We start from the raw sequence: 27,678 nt of genomic DNA on the forward strand, positions 1-27,678 counted from the left end.
TTCTGGTGCAACGGAACACCATGACAGAAGCCAGAGCGCATGGAAACGCCATTTACCTTCCTGCCACAGCAGTACCTATTTATCTACTTTTGTGGGTATGCTTTCAAACTGCTGGGTTGACAGAAGCTGGAACAGAGCAACGGGAGCTTGTCACGCCGATTTCAACTGCCAACCTTCCGACTGGCAAGCCCAAGAGGCTGTTGTTTAGACCACAGCGCCTCCCGCGTTCCTAATGCAAGAAGTAGCACAGTAAGTCACACATAATGGAGAGCACACAGGAACAGTGTTTTTTAAAAACACCTGATATAGATCTATCAGTGATCCCCTTCATGCAAATACTGTGTGCGACTCTGGTCACCACCATCTTTTCCGAGATGATTCTCTGGCAATTTTCTGGCTGCTTTTTTTAGGTTTCTGAATACACAGGAAGATGTAACGTGGAAGCAGCAGGCTTCAGAAAGTGTGACACCTACCTCGTCAAGCCTCCATCTCTTTTGGGTTTGAATCAAACTGTTGGGATTGCCTAGGTGCGTGATGCTTTACAACAGGGATGAAGAACCTGTGACCCTCCAGACATTGATAAGGTTTCAGTTTCCATTGGCCTAGCCAGCATGACAAACAACAGGAATGATGGGAACTGAAGAGTCTGGAAACAGGGTGGTCCCTGGGGAGGGCGAATAATGACGACTGCTCTATGCTCCATGCTTGGAGGGCCCCTGCCTGGCACTAGCAGCCCCAGCCCCACTGCTTCTTGTCAACCTGGCCAGGTTCTCCACCCGATTTTTTCCTGCGACAAGGCAGGGAGGGAGGAGGTACTGCTAAAGCAGCATTCATATAAAAAAAATGGGGAGCGGGGAGGCCACCACTGCTAAATGGAAGTGGGGCAGGGGGAGATACATTGTGATTTGACTTGGGTCACACCTACCAGCCCCCACTACGACCGAAGGGATGTCCCTAGCTATACAAGGGTGTGCTGGAGAGATTTGTCTGCGGTAGGGGGAAAGACCCATAGTATGTTATCATCTAACTAGATAGACTTGCTAAGTCAGAAATCATTTCTTTTGAATTAAACACAGTAATTTTACTTAGAAACCAAACACACACACACACACACACACACACACGGGTGTCTTCTAGTGGGAAATTGTAAGTATTGCACAAGAGGCAGAAAAGTGAAGTTTTTTCTGGGAAGAATAAATCCCTGGCGGCCAACCACTTGAGTCTAAGAATATCCTGCTATATGTATAGTTACAGGCAGGTAACTAAAGAGGTATCTGAAGAAATGTGCATGCACACGAAAGCTAACACCAATAACAAACTTAGTCGGTCTCTAATGTGCTACTGGAAGGATTTTTTTTATTTTGCTATATGTTTAGATATGTATAGTTTTTTTAAAAGCCCAAATGTCCACAGAGAAATAATTCATTTTGCCCTTCTGCTGTACCCCTGCCTCTCTGCTTTATGCAGCCGAGGACAGATGTTTAAAATTGCGGGCAAGGTCTGCCACTGGTGCTAATGCAATGCCTAAGAGAGCTGGCCTGATCTGGCAGGCTCTTCTAATGGTCTTTATCCCCATTCTCACTTCTTCCCAATACCACCACACTGTGGGCAAGCAGGTGTAGGCAACCCCAGGTTTATTAATCACCTCTGCCCCAGGTTGTGATCAGGACATACTGAACAGAGGATTCTGCGAGGGGAGGCAGCCTCCCCGGAGTTCACCATGGCACAATCTCACTCTGGTTCCATAAAAGGGGAGAGCAGCATGCCACCCAGGGAGTCCATTGAAAAAAACAAAAACCCTAAAAGCTCCACGCTGGTGACATCAAGGGAGGAAGGATTGGTCATGGAGTGCCCAGGGGGATGGTGAAGGAGAGGTAGTCGCCAAGCTCGCCCCACTCTGCCCGGCGCGCCTGGAAGATGCTGATCCATGTGGTGAGCACGATCACCCAGAAAAGAAGCCCCATGGCTGAACGCTGGACATCTGGGATGGAAACAGATGGAAAACCATGACCACAGTCACCTCCATTTAAGCATAGATCCTTATGCTATCTGGCACTGCCCAAATAGGTGGCCTGGGCTCTCCTCCTGGGGCAGAAGTGGGAAATCTTTGGCCTTCTGTAAGTTGTTGAACTATAACTCCCATCATTCTTGGTCACTGGTCATGCTTGCTGGAACTGATGGAAGTTGTAGTTCAGCAACATGTGGAGGGACCCCACACCTGCCCTGCCTCCTGCCCTTCCACTTTGTAGGATCTGCACCACAACTCACAGCGCTTTATCTGTAGTTGCTCAGTGTACGCTGGCACCAGAAAGGCCTCTCGGAAAAACCAGAAAACGTTCACCAGCCACAGGAAAGGCAGCAGAGCAAAGCCACCTGGAGAAACAAAGAAAAGAAAGGACTCATTTATTTGTGTGTGTTTTTAAACGCCTTCACCTTTCCTATTTTAAAAGGGGCTACAAAAATGGAAAAGGTCTATTTTTCCAAAAAGGTTTACTTTGCCTATTGAAAAAACAGCTGCTTACCGTCTAAGCAAAACATAATATTTCTAATAAGGTACCAAAATGTACACACACCAGTTCTTACCGCAGTAGAAATTCACAATTTCTATGTACCTGAGTGAAATAGTGCTTTTTTTTTAAAAAAAGGAATCATTCTGTTAATGTGTGTGTATATATATATATATATATATATATATATAATATTTATGTGTCTTCCATTTTTCCCATCGCACATTGCATTCCCTCCATGCTGAATATTTATGTACAGACCTCCACGACATTCATAATAAACCCAAGGTGTGCTGCTGCATCTCCATTTAATCATCCATCTTTCTTTTCATCCCTTTTACTCCTTAATTATAGTTGACTGGCTGCTCGTGTGATCACCCCTACTTGTACATTAAATTTAGTATCATCATCTTCTTCTTCTTACTCAGGTAGTCCCCAAAGCTTTCCCACTCTCCCCTTTATCTGGTTTTCCCACCCAAATTTCTTCTTTCGGCTGTCTTATTGGGAAGTAATGTAAATTCTGTCAATTGATATCACCACTGCTCCTTAGCGGAGATTTCACTTTCTTTTGCAACATCTGGCGTATACTATTCTGGACGCAGAGAGAAATAAGCCGCGCGCCTTCTATTCTATTAACGTTTAATTGTGTGTGTCTCTTCCCCCCCCCCAATGATCGTCAGGAGGAAAAGCCGGGTGTCAATAAAGATCTAACCACCACCGATGCCTCTCGCTGGAACCAGCCACTCACCCAAGTAGTACTTCCTACAGAGGTTGAGCTTCTCCTCGTTGGAAACGCGCTCCAGGTTCATGGTGCGACTGGGGTCTAGGAGGAAGAGAGGGACCCTGGCAGTCAGGGCGGAGCTCGGGGTTAAGCCCCCCAAAACCCTCCTCTGGCTTGGAGGGCAGGGCCCATCCCCCACCCCACCCCCAAATTGTGGTGTGGGTGAGCCTCCCCTCCCCCAACGACTCACCCCCTCCTCCTCCTGCAGAGCAGCTTCTGCTTCCCCTACGCGGAACTTGCGCGGTTCCCGGTCACCAGCTCGCCCCGCGGGCTGCTGGGAAAACGTCAAGCGCGGAGATAGGAAACTTGTAGAGCAGCGCGACGAGTAGTCGGTGGCGGGTATCCCTTGCTCGCTCTTCCGTTTGGTCCCCGCCGCACTCGAGAGAGCAAGGGTCCTTTTGAATTTTTTCTTGCCCCCCTCCCCGTTATCCCAGCTTGCAAGTAGGTAGGTAGGTGGGTAAGGGCAGGTGCGCGCTTGCGAGAAGTGTTACCTCGTGACAGCTTTGCCGGGGCGAAGCCTTCGTCAACGAGAAGCGCCCGGCGGGTTGCACCTATTGCAATGTTCCTGTTTCCCCAAGGTCTTTGGTGGTGGGTGGGAGTAAGCTTCTCCCATAGATTTTTAAAGGGGGAAATACAATGGAGAACTCTCCATTGACTTGCATAGGGAAAGGCACAAACCCATGTGTAAATCAAACACGGTTTTTAACCCTTCTCCAAAATAATTGTGATTGGAAGCGGGGGCAACCATTCCTAGCCCCGAGGTGGTGCCAAACGCTGAAACCTCCGGGGATGAATAAAAAGACAAGGACCTCGAGGAGCAGGCAGAGCCCCCTGAATCCAGTATCAAGGATCCCCTTGGTGAAATCTATTGAAATCTATTGAATCCAGCACTCCGTTGCAAGCAGGACTTTTAACTCCAGGGACCTACATGCAGATACCTTGCGCTTTTCCCAAGACTCACTTTTTCCCCCTACACACAATAAGACCTGAGTTAATTAGAGCGCGAACTCTCATCTCTGCTCCTCGTTTTTGCTTGAGGAACAGCAGCCTGCTCAATATCTAAATTTCCCTAGTCCGCAAGCTGCAGCATTCCCACCTCCGAAGACGAGCTCACAGCGTTCAGATGCGACGCGCTGGTCTATAATTTTAAGTCTATGTTCAAAACAACGCCCTGTCGCAGCGCATGCTGGGATATACTTATTTGCGGTGGATAATAGGCAGCAGGGGCCAAGAGCTTGCTGGGAGTTGTAGTTCCTTAAAGCCCTACCATCCTTGCCAACAAAGGTCCGTATAGTTAAAGCTATGGTTCTCCCAGTAGTGATGTATGGAAGTGACAGCTGGACCATAAAGAAGGTTGATAGGCGAAGAATTGATGCTTTTGAATTCTGGTGCTGGAGGAGACCCTTGAGAGTCCCATGGAGGGCACAAGGAGAAGGGGATGACAGAGGACGAGATGGTTGGACAGTGTTCTCGAAGCTACCAGCATGAGTTTGACCAAACTGCGGGAGGCAGTGGAAGACAGGAGGGCCTGGTGTGCTGTGGTCTAGGGGGTCATGAAGAGTCGGACCACTAAGCGACTAAACAACAACAAAGCCCTACCTCCTCAACCCGCCAGATGGCGAAGTAGCAACACCAGCAGCTCTTCCTTTCTGCATTTTGTGATTTTAAAGGTAAAACGCTGTGCAGGGCCAAAGCTGCTTCTTGCTATGCCACGTTTTTGCCAACAAAGAGGAGGCGAAATCTGAACACCCATTGCCTTTTCTCCAGCTTCTGCCTCACAATCAGATTTCAGATAGGAAGTATGTTCCTGAGCATGTGTAAAGTGTACTTCCCCATATACTTGCCACCTGCTCCTTATTGATGCACGTTAGATGCAAGGTGCATCATAATTTTGAGAATGAATTATACTACAAGCAAAGTATGGTTAAGGTAACACATCATTTTCTAAAGCCTCGCAGTTAAGTTCCTTATGAGAGACCTCTTTAGGGCGTAACCCTCATTCCCCACCCCACAGCCACGCCAGGCATCAGTAATCAGGGCCTGTTCCTTGACTACTTAACTCTCTCCCACACCAAATATCTAGAAAAGCTGCCTTTGTATCCCCCACCCCAATCTCTGTAGGGCACTTTTTTGGCTGCTGGGCCAGATCTTTCCCTCTTCAACCCTGGCAGTCCAGGCAGGTGATGCTGCACTTTGAAGTCCACGTTGCAAGGACTTCTCTAAGCTCCTAGTTCTTCATTTGAAATCCTGCTCTTACCTGCCCTCACACCTGAAGTCAGATATGTCAGGTGTTGGGTGTGCGTGTGTGGCCTGCACAAAAGAGCCTCTCAGGCCAAATGGGGAGGTAGCCAATGAGCTGGAGGTATCCCACCAGACTGTTCTAAGTGCTTTCTACGGGAACTCAGCAAACCAATAACATAAGGGGCTCTATAAATGGTTCTATTTTTATTTTCTATAAATGGTTCTATTTTTATTTTCTTTGCCACTCTTCTGGAAAGGAGTAGGCCATTAGATATGGATCCACGTGGGCTCCACCATATGTGCAGTACAAACGCATAGCCAACATGGGTGGTGGACCACTATATTTTTGAGGAGCTCATATGTAAAGATCCGGAACATGTAAGACAGCCTGTGCCTTTGCATTTTGGAATCAAAGAGTTTTGATATGAAATCACTAGATGGTTGCGGTCTCCGTTTCCAGATGCATGGGCTTTGTTGTTTACATGCAAACACATCCCCCCCCCCCTTCAGGCTACAACAGAAGCCATGTGACAGTCTTGTGTCAAAATTGCGTTTTATTTAAAATTATACCAACAAGAATCCAACCCTTTACCGTCTGAGTTGACTGAGCATCTTAAATAAAAAAGTGCATAGAAAATAAACAGGTTTAGAAATTTGTACAAATATTTACATCCTCCTGGGTTTGATGTTTTTTTTGTTTTGTTTTTTAACTTTAAAACAGAAAGCCTTAGCGGGAAAGGAAAGAGAATCACAAAAGTTAGAAGTACAAAATTAAAGGAAAAGTTGTTCTCACCCCACAAGGGAGAGGGAAAGAAAATCAGGTCTACGAAGCAGAGGGGCACAGATAAGGGACTGGGGGGGATTACCCTTCCCACTCTTGCCCCATATCTCTGCTTGCCATAATTTCAAGCCACAGACAGGTCCACTGCCAAGAGCATCCCCTCTTCCCAGACAAAACGGGCATCACTGATGCTCCTGGGAGATGAACCATCTCCATGCCTCAGGGAACTAAGGGGACGAGTCAGTCCTGCAGCAATCCACTTGAAAAGCTACAGTGAGGTGGTTAAGCTCCCGACATGCCTCTTGGTGTGCCCCCCCCCCCACTGACGCCAGGCTGGGAGAAAGGTACAGAGCTGAGGAATCAGGTCACGGGTCAAAAAAATGCCTCTCAGTTGAGAAAACGGCGGCAGCGCTTGGCCCCGCAGTTGCAAGGGAGCTTGCTGCCAGCGTCCTCAATGGGGAATTTGTAGTCGTAGGTGAGCTCTTCGCCCCGGAAGATGCGTCGCAGGGCAAAGATGACGATGTGCTTCTGGCCCTCCACGTGGATGACCCGCGAGTAGCAGTTGGGCTCGCAGGAGTGGTTGATGAAGCGGGCGGCGTTGCCGTGCATCGTGGCGTCCACCACGTCAAAGTCATCAATGCGGAACATGTAGCAGCCTATGCCCTGGCAGGATGAGAAAACGAGAGCTCAGATTAGTGAGACGATTTGGGGAGCCCAGCTCCTCCCTCCTCCACTGGTCCTGCTAATAATAATAATAGTAGTTGTTGTTGTAGTAGTAGTATTTATACCAGGCATAGGCAAACTCGGCCCTCCAGATGTTTTGGGACTACAACTGCCATCATCCCTGGCCACTGGTCCTGTTAGCTAGGGATGATGGGAGTTGTAGTCCCAAAACATATGGAGGGCCGAGTTTGCCTATGCCTGATTTATACCCTGTCCTCAACTCAATCATGGACTCCCCGCTCCCTTGACCATCAGCTCGGTAGAGCATGAGACTCTCAATTTTAGGGTCGTGGGTTTGAGCCCTACGTTGGGCAAAAGATTCCTGCATTGCAGGAGATTGGACCAGAAGACCCTTGAGGTTCCCTTCCAACTCTACAATTCTTTTGATTCAGTACCTTGCTGTCATAGTACTTTTCGCGCTTGTCTGTCAGCACCGAGCGGATCACAATGCCAGAGTACTCGATCACCATCTCGCCCGCATCGATATTCCGCTTGCAGAACAGGCCCCGGCCGTGGATGGCTGACCTGGAGTGGGGAGAAAGGTACACATCAGCATTAAGAGAGTTAACAAGGCAGGCCAAGGATGGGCCAGCCACTGGGTACTCTCTGTTTCTTTTTCAGGCTCATCCTGGAGGCGAGCATGGGGCAGGGCTGCTTCTCTGTACATAGTGGCCTCTTTAGGAAGGCCATGGCCAAGGATTCAAGCAAGCAGCAGCAGCTGCCTTTGTTACCTGTACACGCCCACAGCTTCCTTGGAGGTTTTCTTCAGGTGCCGAAACCGCATGGCCATGGGTAGCTCCAGGCTGGTGGCTCGCCTAAGGAAGAAGCGGAGGCCAGACTAGACTTAGAAGCTTATGCCAAAAGAGAGTGTAAAAATGGATTCAAGATGGACAGATTCCCAGCAAGAATCACAAGGACGAAAATCAGAAGTTTAGGGTGCAGCATGACAGTTTTAAAAGTGATGGAGGAGGAAACTTGAGTAGCAGCAGCACCACATCATGGCACAAATTGTGGGAATGGACAGTAAAGTTTCCCTTCTGGAGGGAGGAATTCCTGAAACGTAGGAAACTGTCTTATGCATCAGTCCATTTAGCTCAATATTGCTCACACTGATTGGCAGCAGCTCTCCAGGATTTCAGAAAAGGGTCTCTTCCCGCCCTAGCTGGAGATGCCTTGAGACTGAACTGGGGACCTGCATGCAAAACCGATGCTCTATCACTGAGCTATGGCCCTCCCCAGGATATTCTCTGCGGGGAGCAGAAGTAGTATGTGAGCTCTCTCTTTTTTGGGTCAATGCTAATTTGGACTATTTGCTGCCTTCCTGAGTGTGCTCTCTGGTGCACAGAAGAGGACTGGGCTCACCGGGCTTCCTTGGCAGCAAAAAAGCTGGAGCTGGAAAGCAGGTATCACCTTTATTACATAAACCTGGCTAGAGGGCCGAAAGACAACTGACTACAAGAAAGCAATGCATTTTAATCAAGTAGAAATGAGATCTGGGTAAGGAAACACGTGCCCCTACTTCTAAGTGCTTTGGAGAAAAACGATCCTCTTGGAAATTTTATAACTCATAAGCTTCACAGGCTGAAGAGGAGAAACTTCGGATTTTAAAAGCTTCCCTGGCAGTACACGCAGCATGGGTATTATCTAATCAGATTCATATTACCAAATGCTGAGTTTTCACAGCCTACCATATGAAGGGACAAAGTCAAGACTGACCAACTTCAGGACAGCAGAAGCCAGGCATCTTCTTACCTGGTGGACTTGAGCTGCACTTCATCCTCCTCTTCGTCATAAGGGCCTCCCTCAGGAAGCACACGATGTTGCGATGCCAGGAAGTTGAACATATCAAAAGTGCATTTCCTGCAAAAGAAGTGGAGGGCTGCCCATCTCAGAAGGCCTCTGGGTTCCCTGCTCTTCTCTCTTTTAAACACTACCTGTAACATTATCTGTATTTCCACCTACTCAAGAAAGAACTCCTTTTGCTGCAATACAACCCAGGCAAGGATGCAATTTAGGAATAAGGAGTGAATCGGTGACCCACCATATGTTTCTGGACTACAAATCCCATCAGCTACAAATGACCAGGCATGATGGGAACTGTAAGGGATGGACTGGGCAGCCAAATTCTGGGCAGCTGGTGCTCAATTATAGGTCATTCCTGTTTTGTGCAATTATTATTATTATTATTATTATTATTATTATTATTATTATTTGTCTTCATTTAAATTGTATGCCTTTTCTATGCACTTTTACAGTAGTTTCAGTGTGTAAAAATGCAAAAAAACACACACCATTTTATCTAAAAGAACACAAATATTTTGATTACTTTTTTATTATTTATTCAATTTGTATACCGCCCTATACCCATAGATCTCAGGGCAGTTCACAACAAATTATACAAATTAATGCATCTGTATCAATCTTTTCAATGCATTCATCTGTAAAATATGCATTTCGAACTCTTCTTTTACGTAAAATATATATGATTGCACACACCCTTTGCACACTGCAACTGCCCTGTGCAAAATTCAGAGAGGTGTGTGATCCAACTGGCATATTGTAAACCGCCCTGTGATCCACGGATGAAGGGCGGTAGAGAAATTTGCAGTCCACTCCTCCTCCCCAGAGAGAAAGCAAGGCCATTCCTCACCTGACGTAGACTTCTGCTCGGGCGCAGCCATGAGGGTTGAGCGGAAGCTCCTCCTCCTCGCCTTCATGCTGGTGGTACCGGAACTTGTATTTGTGGCAGGCCTTGGCACCATACAGCTGTTCCACCAGAAAGATGACGGCATCGTGGTGCATCCCCAACAGCCGCACCCCGTTCATCCCTGCCAGAAAAGTCAATAATACCTAAGATTCAGCACCCAGTCACCCTTTCAATACAAGAGAACCAGTCCTATCCCAAAGCCTCCGAACAGAGCCCCAGAAACCTCCTCGCCAATGCAAATTTTGCTTTCTTGATGTGCTTTTCCCGCTTCTGCTTTTCTACATTATCTGCTCTCTTATTTATTTGGAACATACAATCTCTGAAGCACTCCTATGCTTATAGTCTTCCCTCTTTTGGAGCAGCTATTCTGGGCAGTTTTCTGCTCCCAGAGATTGTTCCCCTTTCTATTGTCTCTGGGCCTTGAACTGAAAAAGCCAAAAGACTGGTAGGCTAGCTTGGGAGCTGCAAAGTAATTTCCAGCCAGAACAGAACAACCTATGAACCAAGTAAGAGTCCCGCCGGATCTGGCCTAAGGCCCTCTAGTCCAACATCCACAGCAGCCAGCCAGATGCTCATTGGAAGCCTTCAAACAGGACCTTATTACCTGCAAAAGAGAGGTGCTTGAGCCGGGCATTGGTGCGGGCCTCCTGAATCTTCTCAATCACTGCTTTCCAGGCACCTAAACATGGAGAAGGCAACCGTGATTTACTCTGTAAGAGGCAGGCATCTGACCCAAAGCAAAATAATTATCAGAAGGGTATCACTGGGTAAAGGAGGTCCACGGTGTTGCTGTTCCCCAGAGTCTCTTATGGCTTCCCTGAGCAACGCATGACACAATTCCTGCTTGTAGCCAGGATAAAAACAATCCCCCAGTTGTCTGTGGAGTGTGTCCCTCTTTCCAGCAGCATCAGCAGCACAACTACAGCTGGCCAGCTGAGAGGCTAGAGGTCCAAAGGAACGTTACCACCGATGTGATTCTCTCCTCCTCACCATCTATGCTGTCAGCCTGCACATTGAAGCCGTCCTCGCTGGTGATCTCAAAGCACAGGTGGGGCTGCGTTTTGCGGGGCATCTCATTCTCTTTGTCCTCCTGCTTCAGATTGTCCTCGTCTGAGCTGGAGAGATCCCCTGGGAGGGGAGAAAAAGGGGGGGGGAAAGAGCAGGAGGCCCAGGCGTATTAGCTCTGCTGTTGTCGAGTCATCATCTGTGGGAAAGGGCTTAATTCACAGGAAGGAATAGACTTACAGCAGGGTTAAAATAAAAACCCAAGCTCACAAAGCAGAGACCTGTCAGGTCCAGGATTCACTTTCTGAACTCTGATATGCAGGCTGGAACACTGCAGTCCGTATCCTTAGTCACATTTAAGAGTAGCCCCATTGAAATTAATGTACATGACTAGACAGATCCGTTCATTGTGAAGGGTCTACACTGAGCAGCGCTTGGGTACAACCCACTTTCTGTATAGAAACTGATTTACAGTATTCATATTCCGTGCCTTTGTTACAGTCTCCCAGAGCAGCTTACAAAAAGCAACTGTATATATAACACCATTTATTTTATTTTTACTTATTGCACAAATTTATATACTGCTTAACATAAAATGCACCAGAGCCACGTACCACATAACAAATATAAAATTGAGAATAAATAAATATGGTGCAGACAGCTAGGGAGGGATTTCACACCAGAGAAAGCTGGTGTGAATAAAATCTGATGTGAAATGTAGGGATTAGAGATACACATCTCTAAAAGGAACTTGAAAGGGGTAGCTGCCCACGCCATTAAAAACAAATGAACAAGAGATACATAGCTGCTTAATGCTTTATTATATTTCTATCCTGTCTCTTCCTTCAAGTTCGTCCCACCCTCAATCTCCACAACTATCCTGTGAGGTAGGTTAGGGTGAGAGAGGATGACTTGCAGCAAGTTACAGGGGTGAGTGAGGATTTGAACTCAAGTCTCCCTGGTCTTAATCCAACACACTCAACCGCCACACCACCCTGGCTCTTAGTACCATGTGCACAGCAATTTGCCCGATACAGCAAATGTGGACATTTAATCCCTGGTTCTGTACGCCGGGAGTCAGCCCACAGCCTCCCAGCTCAGCACCGACCACCCTTATTTTGAAGGCAGAGCAGGGCAGGCAAGAGATCCCAGTACCTGCATATCTATGCCAGACTGGCTCCAGCAGAGCCTCTTGGTTTGGTTCCGGCGTTCCAGGATGGGAATGTAACGCTGCGAAGGAGGGCGAATGGTCCATCGGAGACCTGCGGGGGCATGGAAGAAAGAAGGGCTGTTTTAAAAACCCTGCGGCAGGCAAGGAACAGGATTCAGCAGCCTCCAACCGCACACTCACAGCTCACTCTCGCCGACAGCGCCTGCCTCCTCTTTGAGCGCATCCAGGTCAAGGACGCCCTTGGCTGTGGGGGTCTTCATCCGCACCCTTCCCAAGCTGCAGGGAAAGAAGGCCTTGTGAACACGGGCACAAACAAAACACACAGCTTGGGGGCTACCCAGATAAATCCAGAGAAGCCATGCTTGGCCTGAAGTACAAACCCACAAAGGACCACTCCTTCTCCTTAGCCCTCCCATGCTTAAGAGTGTAGAGATCACATGCTTGCACTTACCCTGAGCCCGCCGTGCTGCCAGAAATGCAGTTATTCACCAAGTGATCCGGCGTGACGGTGGGCGACACGGGCAGCGGCTCCTCTTCGTTGGCGCCGTCCACCTTGGCCTTCTTGAGAGGCATGCTTCCAACGAAGGTGGAGACCCTCTTGACCCGGATGGCCGGCCGGGGGCCCGGCAAGGACACCAAGCCGGGGATGCTGAGCACGCCAGAATTCACAGCCACTGGCTGAAGTAGACACGTCTGTGGGATCCCCAGCGAGGGCGTCACCAGAGCTGGAGTGCCCAGTGCCAGCTGGCCCCCGCCCACGGCCTGAGGGGTGGCGCCTACGACATTCATCATGGGCACCATGCTGAGCACCGGGCCCCGGATGGTCCACGTGGGCAAAGGGCTGGAAGTGAGGCCCAGGGGCGCTCGCAATATGACCGTGCCAAGGTTGGGCACGGGCGCAGGAGGTGGCGGTGCCGGGCTTGGCACGGCCTTGCAGCCGGAGGCCTGCTCCCCGTCCGGGGTGCTCAAGGCGCCTTCCTCCCCCTGCACTTTCATGCACACTTGTCCCAGCTTGTTTACGAGGATGATTCTGGAGCCGGGCAGCTGCCCCTCGGGTCCCAGCAGCTTGACCTCAGGGGTGCCTGGCACCTGGGCACAAGCCAGGGTCGGGGCCAGGTCTGGAGCGGGGCTGGGGTGGGCTGCCTCGGTGCCGTTGAGGCTGGCAGAGGTAGGGGGTGCTGGTGGCGGCGAGGCCGCCTGGTTGAGGCAGGAGGAGAGCGGCGCCTTGCTCTCCGGCGTGTCCATATTCTTCAGGACGAAGTCCACAATGTCCGAGGGCAGGTCCTCCGGCGCAGGAGCAGGGCCAGCCAGCTCCCGTTCGACTCTCGGCTCCGCTTGCTTAGCCTTGGCCGGAGGGTGGCCCCCTGCCCCGTCCGCCTCGCTGTCGGTCCCATCGTCGATGCCGTCGAGCTGGTGGATGTGGGGCAGAGGGAGGTCCAGTGGGTACGGAGGCAGGGGCGGCTCCCGGGTTACCACCGTGCGGGGGAAGCGGAAGTAGCGGCTGGCCTCCCCTTCCTCCTCGCTCTCGCCGTCGCCCAGGCCGTCCAGCTGGGGCAGCTCCAGGCTGGGCGATGGGCAGGCTCGCGGCACGCCCAGCTCCTCCTCCTGGAAAGGCTCGTCCAGGAGGCTGTCGTCAAACTCCAGGTCGGAGACGTTGAGCTCGAAAGCCAGCTCTGGCGGGACGGGCGGGGGCGAGGGAGGGGGTGAGGTAGGTAGGGGGCGCTGCCCGTCAGAGGTAGAAGTATGCCTGAAGCCGCTCCCCGCCAGGGGGTTGTCCGGGAGAGGCGGCATGGCCCTGAGAGAGGTGCTGGGGGGACTAGTCCTGTTGCTAGCAGCGGCTTGCGGCGGGAGGGGGGAGCGGTGGGTGTGGGGGACGCTGCTGGGAGACAGGGGGCTGAGGCGCTGCGTGCGGCGTGGAGGGGGGAAGTCGGGGTCGCCCACCGTCAAGATGTGGTGGGACATGGATGATGCGCTCCCTGTGGTGGAGGGAACAGGAAGAGCACGTCAACAGGGGCTGGGAAGCAAAACAGGCAGATGCACAAATGCACTAGCCACACAGGGAACAACTCGCCTCCCTCCTCCATGTGATAACTTGCAACTTTTGAGGAACCTAGTAGACAGCGGCTTCCTATGTTTGGAGTCAGAGCACTGTGTCTGTCTAGCTCAGTATTGGGATGGGGAAGCTCAGGCCGGAGGTCTGAATGCCACCTTCCAGGCCGCTCTCTCTGGCTCTGGCAACACTCCTCAGGCAACACATGGAAGGCCGTTTGTTATGGATGCAGGGGGTTGGACTTGATGACCCTCGGGGTCCCCTTTCAACTCTACAATTCTATCACTGGCCCCATTCCACACCCAGAGTGCTTTTGCCCAGCTGGAATACGCCCTTAAACTCTGGTAAGGCCTCTGGATAGAAAGAGGTGTTTGTGTATGTAGAAACCAGACTACTGAACAAAGGCAAAGTTGCTCTGCCCATATTTGCCTCTGCCCCCCAACCCCAGTTGTGTGGTCTTTGGAAAGTTGCCCAGACAGGAATGCAGCCATTGCAGTTCCTCACCCCTGGTCTACGCTGACTGGCCAGGGCTTCCCAGGGTCTACCTCAAACACCCTCTCTCTCAGCCAACCACTCAGACACAACAATATCACAACCCACATGCAAAGGACTGCAGTAAAGCACAGGCATGCCAGAACCTCTCCCCATCTCTGATCACCAATGGGCTCATGCCCCATTCTCCCTGCGCTCGCTAATGCTCCTCTCCTGCTTCTCCTGTTCCATTAGCCTTGTTTCAAAGCAAGAATTGGCCTTGGAGCATCCAGCTGCTGGCCTCCATTTCAGACGCCTACTCTGCCTACGTGGCCTTAAAGCTACTCACCAGGAGAAGGCAGCGGGCGGGATGACACCCCACTTATGGGTCGTCGAGTAGGGGAGTAGTTGGGCACTTTGATGCGAGCTCCAGTGAGAGACCTGTGTTTGGAGGCTGCAGACTCCGGGGGTGGCAGAGGCCCTGGGTTCTGCGCGGGTGAGTGGCGCTCCAGCGGCGGCAGTGGAGGGGGCACATCCTGAAGGTGCTCATTCCCAAGTTTAGGATCTGAAAACATGAAAAGGCACATGACAAGAGACCATGCATGGCAATGGCAGGGCCCAGAAGCCAGCAACCCTTACTGTGGGCTTTGTGCCGAGAAAAGACAGCACAGAACCAAGAAAATCGCCTTATTCCAGAACAGATTATTTGCCCATTTGGTCTACATGGGCTGAAGACCTGTACTCTTATATACATTTGCTCTTGTTTTTCTCTCCCAGCACCCCCCCCCCCCACTTATGGGAGTTGGAGCCCATAAACTTTGAAGGGCGACAGGCCCCAACTCCAAACCTTGGTTTTCAAACAGAATGCGTTCCGGGAGCCCGGAACCGTTGAAAAACCAAGGTGCAGCTTCCGATTTGCTGCAGGAGCTTCCTGTACTGAATTGGAAGCCGTGCCGGATGTTCGGCTTCCGAAAATCATTCGAAAAGTGGAACAATCATTTCCAGTTTTCAATCGTTCGGGAGCCGAAACATACGAGTTCCAAGGCGTTTGACAACCAAGGCATGACTGTATTCCGGTTTTGAGCAGAAAGGATGGACTAGTAAGCTCCAATAAAGGGTCATTATTTGCCCCAGAGAAGTAGCTTAACCACTAAACTGGCTTAAAGTGTTTGACTTTTAACCTCTTTGTCAGGTCAAGCTGGATGCAGAGCGTCCCCCCACAACATGCAAGTGGGCAGGAAAACTTATCGCCACCCAGACTTCCTACTGCAGATGGAGAGGGTGACGGTATCCAAAAGCCAGCCCAGCAGCACATCCCAGATCCCCTTACCTGCAGGGGCAGCTGGGCTGTGCACTATCGTGTGGTTCTCCTCCTGCACTCCCGAGGCATCAGGCTCCTCTTGACTCAGCTTCGGCCGGTACTCCAGGACGCGACACTTGTACCAGCACTGCTTGCGGGCGTCCACCGTGCTCCAATAAATACGGGAACACCTGGGAGGTGGAAGGAACACAAAGGCAGTCCCATCAGAATCGCCTTCTGGCTGCCATGGGGCTGCTTGCTCAAAGCAGTGGCGCAAGATTGCTGGGAGGAAAGCAAGGAGTCGAACAGTAAGTGGAACCAATGATTGGCAGAGCCAACTAAGTTTTGCACCTGCCCCTACTTAGTTGTACATGGGTAACGCCGAGGCAAAGGTGCAAGAAGCAAGACAGCCAGAGCCACCCTTTGGACTGGTTGCAAGTAAGGCCACAGGTGGGCTAGGAGACCTCAAGGTGAAGGTTGGTGAGGCAGTGCCCCATTTGCCCCAATGGACCAGCCCCCATTGCAACCAAGTGGCCTCCTATCCTTGGTGGCAAATGCCTAGCGGTTAGGGCATTTGAATTAAGGATGGGGAACCTGTGGCCCTCCAGAAGTTATTGAACTCCAACACCCATCATCCTTGACCACTGGTCATGCTGGCTGGGGATGATAGGAGTTGGAGCCTGACCTCACAGATGAGGCCACACGTTCTCCATTCTTTGGGTAGGGCCTTTAGATGGTTCACCATGGGTGGAGCAGATTATTCATAAACAGATAACAAGCCCTGCTCCAAGGTTTTGCAAAACCGATTTGTGAATGTTTGTTGGAACATTCCAGCAGATACTTCAGCCTTCCCTAACCTGGTGGGCTCCAGATGGCATATCCCTTCAGCTGTGCTGGTCGGGGACTGATGGGAGTTGGTCCAAAACATCCGGCGACCACCAGTTTGGGGAAGGAAGGAAGAGAGAGAGAGCAATTCACACAACTTCAGAGGGGGGGGAAAAGAATTTCCCTCATCTCTTCATGCCTGACCAGCAGAGAGGAAGCAAGCACCAGAGATTTTCATGTGACATTTGATTTGCTTTTGCCAGATGGACGCCAAGTGCAGTTCCAGAAAGCAAACGTTTAAAGAGCCAGAGGGAAGAAAAGGCACACAACCAGGAAAACATTTTCAGAGGCTGTGTAAAGAGCAGCTATCTTTGTGCATCACAGTCCACAATTGCAGGGCACTGGCATAACAAGAATGACTGTCAACCTTCCTATGAACACCTCAGAAGTGGAAGCAGACATGCTGGCACCCAGGCCTCAGGGAGAGACATGCCTTGCCCTTTTAAAGAAAGGGAAAGGGATACCTGCTGAAAAACAAGTTCCCCAGGTTGTGTGTGCTACTGCAGAGGATTGCTAGGATCTTTTGTCCTTTTTCAAAGGCAGGGAAACTCTTCCCAAGTCTGGCAAAATCCTGCACAATTAAATGGGAGACACTTCCATGGCTCTTGCTAGACGGAACACAGCAAGAAGCAAATGAGAGAAGACGGTGGAGAGGGCAAAGGAGAAAGACGGCTTTCTGGTTCTGGTTGTTATGGAGCTTTTAAAGAATCTACATGGCAGCTGAAGCCAAGGCCCACCCTTCTGTACAGCTGCAAGAGTGGTTTCTGACAGCTGGGGAATATGTTGAGTGTCAATGTGGTGTGATGACTAGAGTCTTGGGTCTAGGACCTTGCAGACCAGAGTGCAAAGCCCCACTAGGCCATGAAGCTCACTGGGTGTCTCCAGCTCCCACTCTAATCTACTTCAGAGAGTTGTCGTGAGGATAACAAGGAGAACCATGTCCTCCAAGTTGAGCTCTCTGGAGAAAAGTTGGGGAATAAATGTTGTAACAGCAAATTTAAAAGATGTTAGCTATTTAGAAGCTTACTGGGTAGGGACCTGAAAGCCAGCCTTCACCAACTCCCAGCATGTGGCTGGGAGTTGTAGTTAAAAACATCTAGAGGGCACCAGGTTGGCAAAGGCTGCTGTGACCCATGTAGCTGCATTATGCTACAAATCTTGTATGTTGTTACAGCTACGCAATATCTGATTGGCCGCGGTGAGATGCAGAGCATCCTGAACTGCATCCTATACAGCCCTCATTCATGTTAAAAGAGGGGAAAAGAGAGATCGGTTACAAGCATTTTCCAATCAGTAAAATTTAAAAAATGGGAGGGAAGGAAAAGAGTGGTTGCAAATAATCCCCCATGCCATGTGTGCAGATACCTAAACACACCACACTGTGCATTAATCCACTTGGAATAACGACCACATTCTGGTTTCACACCCGCCATCACCGTAGCAGGTGATGCTTTAACCATAAGAAACGTGCTGAAAGCTCCCAAGGAGAAGTGGAGGAGGATAAAGTCCCTCCCTTCTCTTGAGCCACCCTGCCAAGAGGATGGCGTAAAAGGTAAGCTAATCCATGCTAAGATAGTATCTGCTTCAGCATCTATTCAGTAGAATCCTTCATGCCAGATAAAATGAACGGGTTTAGACTAAAATAAGGATCGAAACAATTTTTTAAAACCTGTATTTCTATTATTTCACTAGCCCGTAATTATTCTAAATGGGAAACTGTATGACAATCCTTTTAAGGAAGGCAAATGGTGGGCAATTTTTCATCTGGAGAGGTTACTTGAGGGATGCAGAGTGCTGCAAACATCCGCACAGCAGCAACCACAGTAGAAAAGTTTTCTGATACCATTAATTTAATACCGTATTAAGAGAAGAGCGACATTAACACACACCTCCCTTCCTATTAAATACTCAAAATGTTCAGTACATAAACCACCAAGGGATGCTTCAGACACAAATTGCATTTTCAATTCTTGAGTGTCTCTCTCAAGATCCATCCATACCCAAATATGTGCAGTGTGAATGCAACAAACCAGTGCTTGCAAAAGCAGGCACCACACAGGTAAGATCCAGGAGCCAGGACTGAGTGCAGCTCCCTGGAAAGAGTGCAATTAGCTTCAGTGGTGTGGACAGTCAACGCAGCAGCCTGTCTAAAGGCCACCTAGGACACCTGAGCCCTTTTTCACATGGGTGAAATCCAGGAATCCTGGGCACACAGTGAAGGCAGCCGGATCAACTTCCATGTGTTGAGTGCTCTTGGATTCTGACTGCCTAAAAAGGAGTTTGGGGTCTTTCGACATCATAATAAAATGCAACAGGCAAGCATTGCTTGCTCAGTAAATTTGATTTTAGCATGATTTCAGAGGAAAACGTGGTCTCAATGTGATTTTGGAAACTGGGTCTTGCTCTTCATGCTTGACCAAATCAGAGCTGAAGGAACGGCCCCAAATGCTGTGAGGACTCCTAAAGCTGGCAGAGAATTTTGAAGCAGTGTGGCACAGAAGCAGTTGCCCAGTCCTTTTCTTCTGGGTATCCCCTGCCAAAAGCCATCTCGTATCCATACACCCCCCCCCATAGCGGCTCCCCTGGCGATGATCCTCAGGACAGCTAGCATGGGATTGTTCTTCCTTTGTCACTTAAGGTGGGTGTGAGGCTGCTACCAACTTTAATGCGGATACTCACTGGTAGCCTACGGGAAAGAGGCGTCCCTCGCACTCCGACAGATCTGTCAGCATCCCCAAGCTGTCAATCTTCATGGAGCCTGGAAGCAGAAATACACTGAGCAGAGAGCCAGAAGCAGAGCAAATATGAGGCTAACAGAAAGGCAGTTGCCTCAGGACGTGGGTTAGGGGGGCTATTAAGGATGGCAGAGCACGAGAGAGAAAAACCTATCAGACCTAATGGATACAATCCACTGGGGAGTTCTGCTGCAGAAGCCTCTGTTCAACGGAGTTTGCACCTGAGGGTGTCCCAGTGGACGGTGCCCCATGGTAATTAGCGCATGAGCAAAGGGAAAGGATAAAGAATAGTTGCTTAGATTTTCTGCCTTTTAGGCACCTCTGGAGAGGCTAAATTAGGGCATCCTGCACTCCGTCTACAAGGGAACCAAGAAAGTTAGTTTCTGGGTTCCCAGAATGGGCCTAGCCAAGATGCAGGAACTCAAGGTGTAGGCATAGACAGGGATTGGCTTAGCCGGCATTGGCACTATGGGACAGGATGCAATCTAAGATATAGTTCAGAGGGGACAAATGTTTCTCCACCCCATTGGTTTCAGAGTTTACTTTTTCCCTTGTAGACGAGGCCCTCCCTCCCTCTCTCTCCCTGCTCCCATTAAGTATTAACAACAAGCTTATTTGCTGGTGTTTGAGATAACCAGCGCAGACACTGCCAGAACAGAGGCGTGACAGATACAAGGAGCAAAGAGCGGTGATGAATCCATTTCTTCCGATCCATTCTGAAGCAAGCTGGTCCCTCCTATTCCCTGCACGTTCAACTGCAGAACCACCCACTTGCTAGAGGAGAAAATCCCATCTACTCTGGACCACAGTGTTTGCATAGCAAAGTGCTGCTCTCCTGCCCTGTCCCCATATAATTACCTATCATCATGTTGATGGTGTCTGGCTCCAGGCCCACCATGAACTTCCTCTTAAAGCTGATGCCCTCGAAGTCAACGTAGACGCGGCGCAAGACATCAAACCCATCTTCAGCAACTATCTCCTAAAAAGGCAGACAACATGGCCAAGGGACCCTCTTAAATTCAATTTGCAGTGACCAAGCTTCAGAAGACACAACTCTCCAAAATTACATTTTAAGTATGTTTGGGCGGGTGGAGGGGACTTAACTCCGGTTTTCAAGATGCCAGGCCTAACGGAACTATCCCATCCATGACCCACTCATCCCAGAGGCGACAGGAAGCCTGATGGTGCCCTCCCCACTTACCGTCCCATCCAGGAGGTCAACGTGCTTCTGGCAGAAGACTTTCTTGTCATCCTGGAAGGTGCACTGGCAGAGGCGAGCGCACATGAAGTGGTAGTTGCTGATGCACGCGGAGAGGCAGCAGCCAACCGTGGCCCCCGTACGTTGACAGTGTTCGCAGCGCTAAGGGGGGGGGGAGAGACAGGTATGTCAAAGGTGTGGAAGGAACGCCACTGCAGCAGGGCAAGGGATAAAGTGTGTGGCACTAAGCAAAGACGCAGAGGGCCAAAATGTCCCCAAGGAATTTGGGGAGGGCATTTATACACACATTATAGAGACAAACATGCACTCCGAACACCCCATTCCTTCCTCTCTTCTCCTCATCATCAAGATCACCCTACACATCAATGCAATCAGATGCAGAAAGCAGCCATGTTGACGATGCAGTCTTGCTGGGACTTTCTAGTTGACTGATAAGATCTGTAGTAATATCCAAGCACTGTTCTCACAGCAGTGAACACTTGGAAGGAGTTTTCAGCTCCACCCTGGCCGGGGGGGGGGGTGGGGGGGTGGGAGGGAGAGGAGTTTTGATTCTTAATTTAAGTGGAGGCTCTAAGTATGAAGCGGGTAAAGGGAACATACGATCTGGCTGACGAAAAAGACTGGACAGCTGTTAAACCATCATGTCCACATCGCTGTTCATATGCTGTGTGCAATTGTGGAAATTCAATTCATGGAGCAAAATTCAGCATACCAAGAATCTCAGAGATCGACTTTTAAAGAAAGGTTTTGAGCAGAAGTGACTGCAAAACTAAGGCTGAAATATGGGCAGCATCAGTGGGTCGCTTCAGGAGCAGGCTAGTTCGGTCCTCTACAGCAGGGGTGGGGGGCCTCGGGTTCAAGAGCAAATGCCCCCAGGCCTCTCTATCTGGCCCACAGAACCCTCCTTAGGCTCCGCCCCCATCTCCCCTGACTCCAACTATCACGAGGCTCCCTTCCCATGCCATCTTCCTTGAATACTTTTGCCTGTTTGGAACGTGTCTTTGAATTGTGGCAATGTGGACCGATAAAAGTTTCCCTGCTCCTATTCAGCAATGAAGTTTTCAGGACCCTCGCTTATAGTGGGAATTCTACTGAGGCCACAAGAAGGACCGAATTTGTGTTTGATGAGGCCCTAAGCTACTGAAGTTAATGAGGCCCTTTATATGTCCAGCTGTCCTTTGTCAACAACAAATTGTCACTGTTTTTTGTGTTACATATATGCTATAGGTCCATACACAACACAAAACACGGTTGCTGTATGTAGGTTTTATTTTATTTGTTTTTTATCTTATATTTTGGAAATATACATCCAGGTTTTTTTCCCTTTAATTTTTTCTGCCCCCCCCCCCCAAGAGAGTGGGGCCCTAAGCTAGAGCTTGTTTAGCTTATACAGTGGTACATTGGGTTACATACGCTTCAGGTTACAGACTCTGCTAACCCAGAAATAGTACCTCGGGTTAAGAACTTTACTTCAGGATGAGAACAGAAATTGTGCTCCAGCGGCACGGCAGCAGCAGGAGGCCCCATTAGCTAAAGTGGTGCTTCAGGTTAAGAACAGTTTCGGGTTAAGAACGGACCTGCGGAACGAATTAAGTACTAAACCCGAGGTACCACTGTACATAAATCCAGCTCTGGCCACAAGGAGGGTCTGGTCCTATCCCCTCTTCTACGGAGCTGAATGGAGAGAAGCGCAACTCACCATTTGCCGACCCCGGGCTACGGCAGCATGCACGTTCTTCAGGGAGCCATCGTTCTCCTCAAAGACCTCGGCTGACCAGATGGCACAGTTGACGTGCGTCCACTCGTTCTGGCCGATGTACAGCAGCCTCCCTGCGTCCTGGAGGGCAGGAAGAGAGCTCATGTTGAAGAGGGAGGGGGAAGGCAACACCTCAAGGTCTAGCCCCGAGGAAGGGATTTGCAAGGGGTTCAGATGGTCACCTCTCGGACACGAGACAGGATCCAGGGGTTATAGATTTCCTGGCCCTGTCCAATCCTCCACTTAAGCTGCCTCCTCCACAACAACAAACAAAACCACCCTACAAAGCCAGTGGATTTGGTTCTCCCACACTTCTCCCCTTATTCTCTCAATATAGCCTCAAAAAGGTGCAGATAGGACAATTTCCATCGGTAAGATACTAGCCCCAATGGCTACATAGTTCCAGGCTGAGACACGGTGTGCCTGAGAATGCCAGTCACTAGAGCAGGGGTAGGCAACCTTTTTATACCTACTGCCCACTAATGCATCTTTCTTGATGGTAAAATTTCCTCACCGCCCACCAGTGCTCAATGGAAGGAGGATTCAGCTTGTGCCATAGAACCCCCTACCACCCACCTAGAATCCTGAAACGCCCACTAGTGGGCGGTAGGGACCAGGTTGACAACTCCTGCACTAGAGAAACTACAGCAGCAGGAGGGCTCTATCGTGCACACATTCTGCTTTTGGGCTTCTCAACTGGCCACTGTGGGGAACAGGGATGCCAGGATGCACAAGCCATTGGGTCTGATCCAGAATGGTCCTTCTTATGTTTTTATCAAAGCAGAAGGGTGTAGTCTTACCTTGGAAGGAGCATCTCCATACTGGAGGCACAAGGCACACTGTCTCTTGTCCTCAGGGTCATCCAATGGCTGCTGTAGCACGGCATGTTCTGAGTCTTTCCCAGCTACAGGAAGAGAAGGAAAGCGGTTAGGCATTGAGCTCCAACCGCTGGAGGGCAAGAAGCCCCACCCCTCAACATCCCTTCAGAGAGCATCTTCCAGAAAGGAAACAGAGATCTTCTGTGCAGAGCATGAGTGGGGAATCTCTGGCCCTCTGCATATCGCAGGACTTCAACTCCCATCACACACCCCCAGCGGCCATGCTGGAGGTTAGGAGTCCAACAACAACTGAAGGGCCATGGGTTTCCAACCTTTGACGTAGAGCAGTTGCCCAAACTTGGGTCTCCAAAAACAGCGGGACTACAATTCCCATCATCCCTGACCGCTGGTCCTGCTAGCTAGGGATGATGGGAATTGTAGTCCAAAAGCAGCTGGAGGCCCAAGTCTGGGAAACCCTGATGTAGAGGGAACCAGGAGAGAAAGAAGGAAATACAGAGTGACAAGCCTCAAGCATAGTGCTCATGGCTTTGCATGCATAACATCCCAGGTTGAATCCCCAGCATCTCCAGGTACAGCTAAGAGAGACCCATTTTATACCTGGAGGTTCACTATCAGTCAGTATAGAAAATATGGAGCTAGTTGGACCAATGCCCTGACTTGGTATAAGGCAGCTTCTTATGTTCCCTTCTAGCAGGAGAACGGCAGCAGCCAAAGTTCTCCCGGGCAATTATAAAAACCAAGGGAGTCTGCATGTAGAGAGGCAGCTTCTATTCCATGAAAACCAGGCATAGGCAAACTCGGCCCTCCAGATGTTTTGGGACTACAACTCCCATCATCCCTAGCTAACAGGACCAGTGGTCAGGGATGATGGGAGTTGTAGTCCCAAAACATCCTGAGGGCCGAGTTTGCCTATGCCTGATGAAACCCAAAATCTCACCTGTCTTTTCAGACCCAGTAGAAGCCAGGTGGCTGTTGGCAGCCGGGATGACCTCCTCAGGCTGCCTCCACTGAGCATAGATGTGGTCAGAGGAGGGAGGCAGAACAGCATTAGGAAGCATGCCACTGTTGGGGAGAAAAGAAGAAGTTGTCAGGGGCTGCAGAAGCTCTGGTTCTAAGGCAACCCCAGTTCGGAGTTTGAAACAGGCTGCAGGAATAGATATAGAACAGGCTTGAAGCCAAGTGACTGAAATGCAAAAATAAAAATAAAAAGGGGAGGTGGTAAGAAAAGAACAGGATCTAAAGCCAATTGTGGGAGCTGTGAACAGATAAAGTCTTGCCACTGGGAGACACAGGGCCAAGTCTGCCCCATCCCCATGAATTTACTGTGATCTCACCCTCTTATTTCTCATCTGCACCTATGATGGTTTAGACTCGGGATTAGATTGTGGTGAGAATACAGATTTCCAGTGTTACTTTACCAAACAAAAAGTGTGACAAAAAGGAAGAGGAGACCAGGCTGTGTATATTCCATGCCCATAACCAATTCAAATTCCCACTCTATTCACTTGGAGTAGCAGCAAATTTCAAGGAAAACAGATTATGTTGGGCCTGGGAGGTTTTTGTAGTTTGTACACAGCTCCTATTTTGAGCCCCTCTACAGATTCCCAAAATGTCGTTGGAACTTCCATAGTGAATTGCACACAGCGGTCCATGGTGCGCCTGAAGCCTGCAATTCCCCCCCAACCCCAAAAAAAGCACCAGAGAGGCTCTGAACGGACACCGTTGGTGAGGGGGAGGCATGACTTCTGCGCTTTCAGCTCCTGAGCACTCACTTGGGGAGGGTGCTGCTGCGGGTCCAGTGCTTTACATCCTGAGCATCAAACCAGCTGAAGAACTTTTCCATCAGCTGGAAAGATAAAAAGCAGGCAATCACAAGGCTGTTCAGGGAGAGAGGCTGTGCCGAACTGCAGGGGAGGAAGTGCTCCCAACGTGGAGCACGTGCACAAACACCCCTGCACCCCCCCCCCCAATTCCCACTCAAGTTAGTTTTACATTAGGTCAATCCAGACCACACATCCCTCCTCCCCACCAAACCCCGATCGTACAGAGTTACCTCGATGTAGAGTGCCTTTGCCATAAGGCCAGTCTGGTCTTCCTCCGTGTGCCCCAGCAGGACCCCCACCATGTCCTCATTGAAGCTATGCTGCAAAGAGAGAAAGCAGCTCAGCCGAGGTCAGAGGCCTTGCTCCCGTGCCAGGCTGGAAGCCCTGCTCCCAACACTCACCACAGACGAGTAGTGACCCTGTTCAAACAGCTTGTTGACAGTGCGCAGGTCACAGGGCCGCAGGTGAACCTTCACGCCGTCATCTGGGCAGCACTGGCAAAGGACAGAGGAAAATGGGGCACTGCCACCTGTTCTGCAGCCTCCACCCCACCCCTGCCTACAGCATGCAAAGGACTCTGTGACATAAAGGTCCTGTGTTGCAATAAATCAAAACATTTCCCATAAGCTCTAAGATTCTACCCCCCCTTATCTTCCCCCCCAAATGTCATATCCTTTATTATTTTATTCACATAATATACATTCTTTACAACAAACAACTCCAAAATAAGCAGACAACTCCAAAATAAAATCATATGTAACAAAACCATAAGTCTCATGTTTTCATTCACACTAATCTCCTCTCTGATACCTTTACTTGATGTTTCTTGCTGCTTTCTGCTTTCCTTATAGAATCTTTATAAAAATTTAAATCTCTTAAATCTTTAACAATTTCAATTAATCCCTTCACTTCCCTCCCCCACAGCCCAGTACTTCCCTTCACCTGTGTGCGATCTTCTTTACCTAGTATTATTTTTGTCATTGTTGCGTTATTCACTTTATTTGTTATTCCATCCGTAATATATTATTATCCTATCTCCTTGCACCTTTTAAACTTTTGCATATTAATTTTTAAACTCCAGCACCAACTTTTTTCATGTATTCCTTAATGGATTCCCACTCTTTATTAATTTTTTGATTAGAGTAGCCTCTAATTGATGCTGTTAATTTTGCCATCTCCGCGAATTCAAGAAATTTGGTTCTCTATTCTAATAATTCTGGTATTTTATCAGTTTTCCCATTTTTTGCCACTACGATTCTGGCTGCTGCAGTTGTGTAAAGGAATACATTCCTTTTATCCTTAGGAATGTCACTCGATATTACAAACCCCCCCCCCTTTATCATGGTAAGCAACCTACAGACTCAAATATCATGGAAAGCTGAAGTCATAGAATTGGAAGGGACCACAAGGGTAATCTAATCTAACCTCCTGCAACGCAGGAATCTTTTCGCCCAACACAAGGCTCAAACTCACGACTCTGAGAATCTGAGATTAAGAGTCTTATGCTCTACCAACTGAGCTATCCCAGCATCTTCCCACCTAGCCAAGGAATGGGCAACCAGATCAAAGGAAGGAGTGAGACTGTGTTTGAAGAGTGCTGGACACGGATGCGTCCAGCCCAGCCAGACCCAAAGTGTGCCTGCGAATGGGGCCAAGAAAAATCTCCTTCAGTAGGGCAGCCAGATCAAGAACGGTGATTTTAAAAGCACAACTCCCTGCTGTTATGCATGCCCTGGAGAGAACATACCTGTGTGCACTGAAGCAGCGGGGTGGCACACTTGGAACTCATCAGACCCTGAAGCACCTGCCGGAGACCCTTGCGCAACTCCAAGGTGAGGACTTCCCGCCACTTGGCCTTGTCACTGCCGCAGCAGGGCCGGCAAGCATATATGACACTCTCGGGTAAGTTGGACAAGATCTCATAGCCTTCATCTGTAAGAGAGGGGGTGGAAACACATCAGAGATGCCCAATCTTAGCCCAAAGACTGTCATGCTGTTCTCAGGCCACCCTGCTGCGCACACCAACGCTAGCAAGATGGGCAGGCGTATGCCGTCAAGGGCAAGACCTAGCCAGAAGATCAAAAAGGGGAGCATATCATAGGCAATTTAACAGAGGCTGCGGCCTGCATTCGCCTCTCAATTGCCTCTGTTGTCTTCTCCTGACTCTGCCACAACTCTCCCCCACATTATTTCTCCTCCCTGCCATTTGAGATGTAAGCAGGTAGGCAGATGTGAAGGAGGGAGAGGGATCTGTGATGCAGCAGAACAAACCTGAGAGTCCCTCACACTTGGCATGAACCCAGTGGTCACACTTGGCACACTGCATCATCTTGCTCTCGTAGTCATTGTCTTCATAGCAGTGCAAGCAGATTGGACAGTAGTTACCTGGATGGGAAAAGAGGGAGGCAGAGAACAAGCTAATGGAATCTTCTTCTGCAGGTCAGGTGAGATTCAAAGCCCTCTCTCAGCCCTCCCAAAATGAGCTGTGTATTCGTTCCCCCTTTATTTATTTGCTCCGTATATATCCAACACCTTCTGAGTCCAAAATCAGGTAAGCTAATCAATATAAAACAATGAATTGTAGTATAAACATCAATCTACGCTTTGGAAAGTTGTTTGCCTGTTCGCTATGCATCAGGACACCTCTTCAGATACTGCACCCAAATTTGACATGATGCCTCCTG

General features: G+C 49.6%; 2 protein-coding genes across 3 annotated transcripts in view; both read right to left on the reverse strand.

Moving 5' to 3' along the window:
* Nucleotides 1-1,617: 1,617 nt before the first annotated feature.
* On the reverse strand, nt 1,618-13,431 carry PSENEN (presenilin enhancer, gamma-secretase subunit). Of its 2 annotated transcripts, none has more exons than XM_081019534.1 (4): nt 13,426-13,431; nt 3,256-3,330; nt 2,269-2,373; nt 1,618-1,981 (listed from the first exon to the last, which is right to left on the reverse strand). In XM_081019534.1, exons 2-4 carry the CDS (start codon nt 3,314-3,316, stop codon nt 1,842-1,844), a joined length of 306 nt encoding a protein of 101 aa, XP_080875660.1. In that variant the 5' UTR covers nt 3,317-3,330; nt 13,426-13,431; the 3' UTR covers nt 1,618-1,841. The 2 variants fall into 2 exon arrangements, with proteins under 2 accessions (XP_080875660.1, XP_080875659.1); XM_081019533.1 differs by lacking the exon at nt 13,426-13,431 and adding an exon at nt 3,479-3,567.
* Nucleotides 6,066-27,678, reverse strand: part of KMT2B (lysine methyltransferase 2B) — a 62,900-nt gene continuing 41,287 nt past the window's right edge. The window contains 23 exon segments of the mRNA XM_081018559.1: nt 6,066-6,973; nt 7,429-7,558; nt 7,765-7,848; nt 8,786-8,893; nt 9,684-9,861; nt 10,345-10,419; nt 10,731-10,868; nt 11,901-12,007; nt 12,097-12,192; nt 12,368-13,892; nt 14,787-15,002; nt 15,768-15,928; nt 19,302-19,380; nt 20,216-20,336; nt 20,559-20,717; nt 22,276-22,413; nt 23,133-23,236; nt 24,109-24,233; nt 24,944-25,017; nt 25,225-25,314; nt 25,396-25,488; nt 26,742-26,926; nt 27,266-27,379. Of these exon segments, the coding sequence (XP_080874685.1) occupies nt 6,698-6,973; nt 7,429-7,558; nt 7,765-7,848; nt 8,786-8,893; nt 9,684-9,861; nt 10,345-10,419; nt 10,731-10,868; nt 11,901-12,007; nt 12,097-12,192; nt 12,368-13,892; nt 14,787-15,002; nt 15,768-15,928; nt 19,302-19,380; nt 20,216-20,336; nt 20,559-20,717; nt 22,276-22,413; nt 23,133-23,236; nt 24,109-24,233; nt 24,944-25,017; nt 25,225-25,314; nt 25,396-25,488; nt 26,742-26,926; nt 27,266-27,379 (4,376 nt within the window). The 3' untranslated portion in view covers nt 6,066-6,697.

The sequence above is a fragment of the Podarcis pityusensis genome (genome assembly GCF_964106645.2).
Source record: "Podarcis pityusensis genome assembly, chromosome: 8".
Lineage (NCBI taxonomy): Eukaryota > Metazoa > Chordata > Lepidosauria > Squamata > Lacertidae > Podarcis > Podarcis pityusensis.

Bases quoted from the DNA above. Each gene is read 5' to 3' on its own strand.
- PSENEN (XM_081019534.1), bottom strand. From the start codon at position 3,316: ATGAACCTGGAGCGCGTTTCCAACGAGGAGAAGCTCAACCTCTGTAGG. The intron at 2,374-3,255 runs GTGAGTGGCTGG...TTGTTTCTCCAG, and splicing joins CTGTAGGAAGTACTACTTGG to GTGGCTTTGCTCTGCTGCCT. The intron at 1,982-2,268 runs GTGAGTTGTGGT...TTTCCATCCCAG, and splicing joins GCAACTACAGATAAAGCGCT to ATGTCCAGCGTTCAGCCATG.